This window comes from Caenorhabditis briggsae (genome assembly GCF_000004555.2).
Source record: "Caenorhabditis briggsae AF16 supercontig from assembly CB4, cb25.NA_243, whole genome shotgun sequence".
Lineage (NCBI taxonomy): Eukaryota > Metazoa > Nematoda > Chromadorea > Rhabditida > Rhabditidae > Caenorhabditis > Caenorhabditis briggsae.
Window position 1 is genome coordinate 1 of NW_025543477.1, and position 9,677 is coordinate 9,677.

The 9,677-nt window shown below is 39.4% G+C and overlaps 4 protein-coding genes and 2 non-coding genes across 6 annotated transcripts; 5 read left to right on the forward strand and 1 right to left on the reverse strand.

Moving 5' to 3' along the window:
- Positions 1 to 163: 163 nt before the first annotated feature.
- CBG26756 lies at positions 164 to 748 on the forward strand (the record flags this gene model as incomplete). Its single annotated transcript, XM_045241082.1, has 2 exons — positions 164 to 234; positions 403 to 748. The coding sequence occupies 2 exons, from the start codon at positions 164 to 166 to the stop codon at positions 746 to 748; spliced, it is 417 nt and encodes a 138-aa protein (XP_045100752.1).
- Positions 749 to 2,473: 1,725 nt separating this feature from the next.
- Positions 2,474 to 3,688, forward strand: CBG26757 (the record flags this gene model as incomplete). Its single annotated transcript, XM_045241083.1, has 2 exons — positions 2,474 to 2,746; positions 3,401 to 3,688. The coding sequence occupies 2 exons, from the start codon at positions 2,474 to 2,476 to the stop codon at positions 3,686 to 3,688; spliced, it is 561 nt and encodes a 186-aa protein (XP_045100753.1).
- Positions 3,689 to 5,244: 1,556 nt separating this feature from the next.
- CBG24870 lies at positions 5,245 to 7,570 on the forward strand (the record flags this gene model as incomplete). The annotated part of the gene is made up of 3 exons (XM_002648509.1): positions 5,245 to 5,314; positions 6,607 to 6,974; positions 7,199 to 7,570. 3 exons carry the CDS (start codon positions 5,245 to 5,247, stop codon positions 7,568 to 7,570), a joined length of 810 nt encoding a protein of 269 aa, XP_002648555.1.
- A 1,093-nt stretch (positions 7,571 to 8,663) lies between these two features.
- Positions 8,664 to 9,567, forward strand: CBG24871 (the record flags this gene model as incomplete). Its single annotated transcript, XM_002648510.1, has 2 exons — positions 8,664 to 8,668; positions 9,198 to 9,567. Coding segments are annotated over 2 exons (375 nt in total), but the record flags the coding sequence as incomplete, so codon positions are not given.
- Positions 8,932 to 9,003, reverse strand: CBG28305. Its single transcript has one exon. It is a non-coding gene (tRNA).
- CBG28852 lies at positions 9,103 to 9,174 on the forward strand. Its single transcript has one exon. It is a non-coding gene (tRNA).
- Positions 9,568 to 9,677: the final 110 nt, after the last annotated feature.

A 9,677-nucleotide genomic window follows, 5' to 3' on the forward strand; every position in this document is an offset into this window, starting at 1 on the left:
CAAAACTAGAACTACATTTTTGTAGTTGACAACTTCTCTGTATTTTTTCATCTAGCCAAGATAAAAAAGTTTGATTAGAGCGTACTTGTTGCAGTCCTTGAAACTCATCGTCCATGCTGTATCATTGGGTGGTACTGAATCTCTAATCGAGCATCCATTATCAATGTCTCATGGCAAACAACTTCTTCGGGATGAGAACGGACCATCGGTGGCTCCAGGACTTTTGAGATTCAGGTGAGAGAAGTTTCTAGAAGTTTTTTGGAATCTTTTTTGAAATCCTAGATTTTCAAATTACAGTGTTGGCATCGAAAACGTCGAGGATATCATTGGAGACTTGAAGCAAGCCTTGGCTCAGCTGTAGTTCTTTTTTCAGTCTTATATTTAGAAAATGATCGATTTCAGAGAATCAGGTGTTAATATATCTTCAAGCAATAAGTTGATTGTCCTTAAACTCGCTCTAAAGCTTCCCACAGCTTCGAATCCGAAGGAGCACGTTGTTGTTGTTGAAGAAGTGGAATCCCACCAGCGCCACGGAAAACTCCGACTTCCCTCTACCCACGTAATGCATACATCCCAGCAAACGCTTCCGAGCCGTACACCACAGCCGTACACCACAGAGATACCATCAAGTGATGAAGTGAAGCATCAAGTGAAACGGGCACTCGAAAAGCACGACTATTGGCTGAGCTCGGCAGAACGGAACCCGCGCGAAAGGGCTTGTAGATCAAAAATTCAGGATTTAAATTAATTTTTGATTTCTTTATTCTTACTGTGTTTCTAAACTTGTTCTTTTTTTCAATAAAGTTTTAGTTTGCATTTTCCAATATGATTTTTAAAAAAATTATTTTTCAAAATTTCAAATTATCGAAATTGACAGAAAATAAGAGTTACAGTTGATTCAAGGCTTTCTTTAAGTCTCCAGTGATATCCTCGACGTTATCGATGCCAACGTTGGAATTTTGAAATTATCCGATTTCCAGAAACTTCTAGAAACTTCTCTAAACTGAATCTCAAAAGTCCAGGAGCCACCGATGATATTTGCACCAAGTTGTTTTCTATGAAACATTGATAATGGATATATTAGATTCATTACCACCCAGCATGGATGACGAGTTTCAAGGACTGCAACAAGTAAGCTCTAATCAGACTCTTCTAACTTGACTAAATGAGAAATCAGAGAAAAGTTGTCAACTACAAAAATGTAGGTCTAGTTTTGTTTAGTAAACTCTGAAAGTTTTCAGACAAATCGAAAAATTTTAAAGTAACTTTTTAGGCGTTTAAAAATGACACCTAATTGGCATTGTCAGTCTGCAAGTGCGCTCTGATTGAACTGGTATATCTTCTCTGGGTCAAATTTTACAAAAAAGTTGTCAACTACAAAAATGTAGCTCTAGTTTTGTTTAGTAAACTCTGAAAGTTTTCAGACAAATCGAAAAATTTTAAAGTAACTTTTTAGGCGTTTAAAAATGACACCTAATTGGCATTGTCAGTCTGCAAGTGCGCTCTGATTGAACTGGTATATCTTCTCTGGGTCAAATTTTACAAAAAAGTTGTCAACTACAAAAATGTAGCTCTAGTTTTGTTTAGTATAGTCTGAAATTTTCAGACAAATCGAAAAATTTCTAGATACCATTTTAGGACCCTAAACTTGGTTACATTCTTTTACAGTTGGCATTCTCAGCAGAGCGCGTTTTCATCAAATTTTGCGATGCCTTCATTCAAAATTCAAATTGCAAAAGCCAGTGGAGCGCGATTGCGATTTGTGGAAAATGTCGTACTGAAAACCCAGTTAGAAAATAGACAAAAAAAAGACAATTTATTGAGATTCAAAAAACACAATTTCTGAAAATTCCGAAAATGTCCCCCAACTTTCCAGTTTATCTAGGTTCCTGGGACAGCTACCAAAAAACGCTCAACTGATAGATTGTTTCTGATAAAATGATAAAAATTTTATCAGTTGACCGCTTTTTGATATCTCTCACAGTAATCCAGATAAATTGGCTCAAAGTGGACAATTAGAAATTTACAAAAATAGTTTCTTTTTGCAGTATAAATTGACCCAAATCCCCTAATTTTGAGCCTATTTATCTCGGTTACTATTAGAGATATCAAAAATGTGCCAACTGATAAAATATTGCTGATAATGTGATAAACATTTTATCAGTTGACCACTTTTTGATATCTCTGATAAGAGCTGAGATAAATTGGCTCAAATTTGACAACTTGAAATTCACAGAAATCGTTTCTTTTTTCAGTATAAATGGACCCAAGGCCCCCTGATTTTGAGCCTATTTATCTCAGTTCCTGGGACCGACATCAAAAATTGGTCTACTGATGAAATATTAATCAATATTTGGGAAAAATTTTATCAGTTTATCACTTTTTGATATCATTCACAGTAACCCAGATAAATTGGCTCAAATTTAACACCACCTTAAAATTGCGTTTTTTTTTTGCTCAGGTAACCCTTCTGATGAAAGGAGCGGACACTGTGATGAGTGGAATGGTACAGTACAACGATTGGCTCGACGAGGAATGCTCAAATATGGCACGAGAGGGTCTTCGGACACTGGTCGTCGCTCGAAAACCGCTATCCCCAGCCGAGTTGGAAGCGTTCGACCGTGCGTATCACGCGGCGAAAATGTCGATTTCGGATCGTAGTCAAAATATGGCGAATGTGGTGAATCGCATGTTGGAGAGAGATTTGCAGTTGTTGTGTCTCACTGGTGTTGAGGATCGGCTTCAGGTAATTTTTAATTCGCGATGTTTAGAATTTGCAGAAAAATCCCAAAATGTTGGAAATTTGGAAACTTGGAAGTTTCAGAAAGTTCTTGTAAAATGAGTGGGATTAAATCATGAGGAATCCTAAGGTTCCCGAGGATCCCAACGATTCAGAGGCCCTGATCTGTGAAATTTCAGAGATTTTCAGTGTCAACATCGAGTTTCCCACCCTTGAATTAGTCTAAACTCCAATTTTCAGCTCTCTAGCTCGCATTCGGTGTTTGCGTACTTTTGAAGCTACAGTAACCCCCAAAAATGCAAAAATCTTGAGAAATAAGCTAGAAAGTTCTGGATTTTTCGATTTAGGCTGAAATGTCATGCATTTTCAGTGTTAACCCGAAAAACTAGAGCTTTCAGCTCGTTTTTGAAGATTTCTGCATTTTTCTGGGGTTACTGTAGCTTCAAAAGTACGCAAACACCGAATTGCGAGCTAGAGAGCTGAAAATGAGGGATTTAGCTAAATCAATGGTGGGAAACTCAATTTTATCAATGAAATTCTAGGAAAATTGACTGGAATTCAGAAAAATTACAGTTGAAATTTCGGAATTTTGGAATTTCGAAATGTTCCCGAACTCAAAATTTAAAAAAAACTCCAAAATCAATCTTTCAAATATTTCAGAGCTCCCTAAACTCGCGCGGCTTCTACATCCTCGTCTTCTCCGTTCAATTCCTGGTCCTCCTGATCTGCATTGCCTACTGTAACGTCATCATGGGCGGCACGATTCAATCGTTCGTCACCGCCATCGGCCAGTCGTTCGTCGACGCGTTCACACTGAAACAAATTCGCAATTTTGTGGAGGAGCGAAAAGTGCGAACGCAGCAGAGACAGGCGGTACCGGATGAGCCGATGACGGAGAGGGGCGGAGCCTCAGATGAGCCGGGAACTTCGAATACTGTTGATGCTTAAAATTTTTTGTTTTTTTTTGTTTCTAGAAAATGGTGGCAATTTGAAAAAAGATTCTGAAAAAAATCTGAAAAATTGAGTTTTTTTTTCCAATTTCCGCCAATTTTCCCACTTTTTCCCCATCAAAAAATTTCCCAATTTTTACATTTATTCACTCTGAAAATTCGCTCTATTGACAATTTTTTTCTCTTTCTCCTTCCTGTCCCATATCGCATTTTTCAAATTTTTGGATTTTCCCGCCAAAGCCACACAGATAATTATATTTCGATCTCCTTTTCTCTTTCTGATCAATCGATTTCGTGCACACATCGACACACAATTTTCATCTCTTTTTTTTTTAATTCGGAATTTTTGCAAAAATATGAAAATTTGATTTTTATCATTTTTTTTAACAAGATTTCTAATTATCGGCACTGTGATTTTTTTCGGCTGAAAAGAAAATTTTAAAAAATGGATGGAAAAAATAGTAGAAAAATTTAGATATTCAGAAATTTTGAAATTCAGGACTTCAGAAATTCAAAAATCCAGAAGTTCCGAAATCCAGAAGTTCCGAAACGCATTCTTAAAAAATCAAGAATTTCGAAAATACAAAAACTTACAACTCGAATTTAATTTTTTTTTGAAATGCGAATTTTAAAAAATCCAGAAATTCAAAATTTTTTTTAATTTAAAAACCAGAATATACCAATTTCAGAATTTAGAAAATTCAAAAACTTAAAAATTCCAAAAATTCGTAAATTCTGAATTTCTCAATTTCCGAAAATCCTAAAATTCGAAAACCTTAAAAAATCCAGAAATTCCAAATTTTTCGATTCTTGAAATTCAAAAAAAATCCAAAAATTTTGAAATTTCAAAATCAGAAAATCTAGAAATTCAAAAAATTAAAACTTCCAAAATTCAAAATTTTCAAAAAATTATTTAAAAACCTGAAATTCAAAACTTCGGAAATACTGAAATTCAGATTTGCGTTTCTTTTTTCTCCCATTTCGTTTTCTTATCAAAGTGAAAAAAGGAAACATCAGAAATGTTTGCATAAATAAAAACCAATTTTCATTGAACTGATAAGAAACCATTTCGAATCCTCAATGAGCAATTAAAATGGCTCATTCATTTGTAATGATTTCCGTCGAAAACTCTCTACACACAGAGTATGTCCAATCAGATCGTAATGTGACACGTGACACGTTTTAGGATAAGGTGCATTCGACCTTGTTCATCTCTTCATCGCACGACAGTACTCCACAATCTCTTTGAGCTTAATTATCTCGGTCCCTATAAAAGGTATCAAAAAATATTTTGATACGTTGGAAACTGTGTTTTCTGGATTACGAGACGCTTGATCCTTGGCAGCGTCACCAATAAGTCGTTCAGTTTCATTGAATGCCAAATAGGATGGTGTGATTCGGTTTCCTTCGAGATTTGCAATGATTTCGATCTGAAAACCAAGGGAATTGAAGATGAGACCCTCAAGACACACCTTTCCATTCTGATAAACCCCAACACATGAGTCATTTGAGCTTGTTGCAGGAGACGTTGGTGTTGGCAGAGCACGGTCGATCATGCAGACGGTTGGAGAGAGTCAGAGGAAGAAGAGTGAGCCGGCAACAGTGAAGAAGAAGAAAACTCCAGGTGAGGAGAGAGAAATTGAGTTTTGGAGAGAGCGAGGTACAGAATTATTGAAGAGAAGCATAGTGGAAATTGAGCCAGAATTTGATTTATTTTTGTACACTGATGCTTCGGCGCGAGGAATAGGAGCGGTGCTTAAGAATGATATAGATGATGTTTTGTGGAAAATGTCGGAATTAGGCGATAGCGACTTTGAAGGACAGTCTAGCGCTTGGAGAGAAGTGACGGCAGTGAAGAGAGCGGCAGAGGAGCTAGTTGGGAAGGTTAATGGAAATATACAAGTACTTGTGGACAGTCAGGCCGCTGTGAGTGTGTTGAGAAGAGGTTCTATGAAGCCAGAGTTGCATAAGTTAGCTGAAAAAGTGTGGGAAGACTTGAGTAGCGTAGGAGAAACCCAATTTTTGTGGATTCCAAGAGAACAGAACGTGGACGCGGACGAAGCGAGCAGAAATTTTTTTTTTGATGACTGGGGAGTGGCAGGCAGAGTTTTCAGACAGGCGCAGAGATTGTGGGAGAGATAAAAGTTGATTGGTTCGCTGATGCGAATAACAGAAAGACAGAGGTATATTTTTCTAGATATCCCGAGTTCGGAACGTCTGGCGTCAACGTCTTCGACCACATCGAGAGGGCAGAGAGGATGGGGTGTGCTTTGTGGGTGCCACCTCCAGTGCTGATACCGCACTTGTTGAAAATGGGTAGAAAAAGAAGGCTGAGGGGCGTTTTAGTAGCTCCATTGTGGCGGAGTCACGCGTCATATCAGGCCCTTGTTGATCATTCGGGAAGATTCATTAGAGCTATTAAAGATTACATTATTTATGAGAAGAATGACAACATTTTTATTCCGGGTGAAGCCTCCAAACATTGTGAAGCCATAAATTCTAAATACTGTAGATCTGAGTTCATTTTAGCGCTAGTTGACTTCTCTCGATAGGCCCCAGGCTTTGTACATTTTTCTACCTTATTAACCACGTTAAACCTAAATTTAATAAACATGTCACATAAAATTCCTTTTTCGTAGTGATGAAACAGAAAAACATATTCTCTTGTAACGTAGAGGAAAGAGAATATTATGTTTTTCGTTGAAGATCGGAGAAAAAGGATGCGCGAGATTAAAGGCGCACACACTTTCCAGGCGCCGCGGGTCTCGAAGCGATCATGCCCGAACGGGCATGAAACTCGAATTTCGAAATCATTCTACGTGTTTTAACGAGTCACCCAGCCCACCCACCCGGGGAAAAGAGAAAAAGAGAAAAAGAGAGAAATGAGAGGGAAAAGAGATTAACTATTATTTTCAGAAGGAGCCAAAAGACAGTTCGTCGAAGAACTCGAGCAGAAGGCAGGTGAAGAGTTCGGACACCACATCGAGAGACTCAAGATGATCCCCTTTGAAGCCAAAGCTACGTCCACAGCTGCCGCTTACAAGGCAGAGAACGACAAGAGAAATTCGTGGATTTCTCAGAAGAAGCTTCCAATGGATGAGTCGTCGTTTTTGTTTTACTTGTTGGACAGAGCTAAGCAAATCGGGAGTAGTGCTTTGGCGAAGATCTCGGCTGCCTATCAAACAGCAAATGAAGGCATTTCAGCCATCGGAGCGTCTTTTGTGTCAGACATCATTAAGTCAAAGAGAAGAGAGGAAAGCCTGCTGGAGAAAGAAGTAGTGAAGGTGACTATGGAGGATGTGCAGAAGATCACAATGTTGGCAATGAAAGAAGAGAGGAGAGGGATCGAGACGCGTTGCTGGCAATTCTATCGTTCAATGTCATGCTAAGAGCATCGGAAGCAGCTGAGATCAAGTGGGCAGGAGTAACACAGAAAGGCGGGATGATTGAGGTGCATGAAGGCAAAGAATGATCAGTTGAGACTAGATCGTCGTTCTTCAACTTTGAGACAAGATCGTCGTTCTTCAACTACGAGCCAGGCAGTGATGCGGACATCTTGATGTGCCGATGGAGACTCCGGACCAAAGGAAAGTGTCCATACGTTTTTTCGCATCTGGACGGCTCGAAGAAGCTCTCGAAACAAGCCATTTCGACGCTCTCGACGAAGATGCTGGCAGCGATCGGGAAGCCGGGAGCGACTCATCACTGCTTCAGAAGAGGAGGAGCCAACAACATGAGGAGAATCGGGCATTCAATGGAGGAAATTCAATGCAGAGGAAGATGGAGATCGGCGGCAGGACTTCAGCGGTATCTCACTGATGTTCCAATAGCTCAAGGATGTCTACAGTCTCAGGCAGAATCAGATGACGAAGAGAAATAATCTTGTAATATTTATAGCTTTTCTAGTTGTTTTGTTTGTGTTACTAACTTCTCATATCAGGTTCTATATCTCAAATTCTCTCTTGATCTCTAAATATTCTTTATTTCGATCTCCCGTTTTCTCCCCGAATTCCATTATCATGTAATATTATTGCTTGATTCCTTCCCGAGTGTGTGTGAGTTGCCACACTCGGTTGTATGTGTCTGTATCCTTTATACGACCTTATTATTACCACGTTAAACCTAAATTTGATAAACATGTGACATAAAATTCCTTTTTCGTAGTGATGAAACAGAAAAACATATTCTCTTGTAACGTAGAGGAAAGAGAACCAATTTTCATTGAACTGATAAGAAACCATTTCGAATCCTCAATGAGCAATTAAAATGGCTCATTCATTTGTAATGATTTCCGTCGAAAACTCTCTACACACAGAGTATGTCCAATCAGATCGTAATGTGACACGTGACACGTTTTAGGATAAGGTGCATTCGACCTTGTTCATCTCTTCATCGCACGACAGTACTCCACAATCTGCTTTGAGCTTAATTATCTCGGTCCCTATAAAAGGTATCAAAAATTTGTTCACTAGTAAAACATTTATCATAAAATAAACAACAGTTTATCAGTTGACAGATTTTTGATATCTCTTACAGGAAGCGAGATAATTAAGTTCAAAAGTATATGACCAGGTTGAGCCAGGCGGTCGCACCGGCCGATGGCTTTGAGTTCAATTATCTCGGTTTTTGCAAAAGATATAAAACATTTATCAATTAATTGGTGATAAAATGACAAACATTTTATCAGTTGGCAAATTTTTGATATCTCTTACAGGAACCTAGATAATTGAGCTCAAAAATAGGATGGCAAACGCATTTATGATTATCACGCATGCACTGCGATTATGGCCCATAAAACGTGCTCCCCGCGTACGCTGTATTCTTTATGATCTTCCTTTCCGTACAGTCCTTTTGGACTCTGCATCATAAAAATCGAAGGCTCCGCCCTCCCGACGGACTGGCGCGCTCTTCCTCATCTCAAAATTCATCAGACCATTTTTGACAATTTATGAGTATTCGGTTGACAAGGCGAAATGAGGTGAGTGGTCGATTTGATATGCTACTTTTTTCAAATTTCAACATCAGTAAGGATTTCGATTGGCCCGTTGGATACAATGATGCGAAGGAGCGTCTTGGAGAGAGGTGGGTATTAAAAGGACTCACTGATAGTGATTAAAAAAATAATCAAAATTTTAATTGAAACCGTTTCAAAGTTGGAACGGATGATTGGTGGCTCAACGGCGGCCGAGTTTTAGAAAGCTAACCAAACAGATTACTGCACCCCTTTCCTAAAAAGAGATCTGCGTTCGGGGGGAATCGAACCCCCGTCGAATGCTTGGAAGGCATCCATGCTGACCATTACACCACGAACGCACACTTCAAGATTCTTTGCCTTGTCGTATATAAATTAGCGGCCTGGCGCGGCGGCAGCCGCCGCGATATGTACACCTTGTTAGTTTATGTTGAACGTGGGCGTTCGTGGTGTAATGGTCAGCATGGATGCCTTCCAAGCATTCGACGGGGGTTCGATTCCCCCCGAACGCAGATCTCTTTTTATCCTTTTACAGATTCTCCCGACTCCATTTGGACACCAAAATCTTGGCATCCCACGCCAAACCACTCCCCAACGCTGACCCAGTAGTCGTCCCTATCTATCATTCCTCAACTTATCGCTTCAAGACCATCGCCCAATTTGATGAGCCCAACCATGGCTCAAACTTCGTCTACCGTAGATGCGGAAATCCGACGACGGAAAACGTGGAAGTTGTGATAAATGAGATTGAAGGAGGCGCCGGTTCCCTGTTGTATAATTCGGGTCTCGCAGCGATTAACGCAGTGTTCTGGGAGTTCTTGGGTGCTGGGACCCATTTGATTTGCATGAGTCCAATTTACAGTGGAACATCTTCTTTTATAAACGAGACTTTGAAACGATTCGGGGTGGAAGTGACATTTCTAAATGTGGAGAAGGAGAAGAACTTCGCAGAAGCTGTGGAGAAATCGATTCGTCCGAATACCCAGATGATTTATTTCGAGACGATTGCAAATCC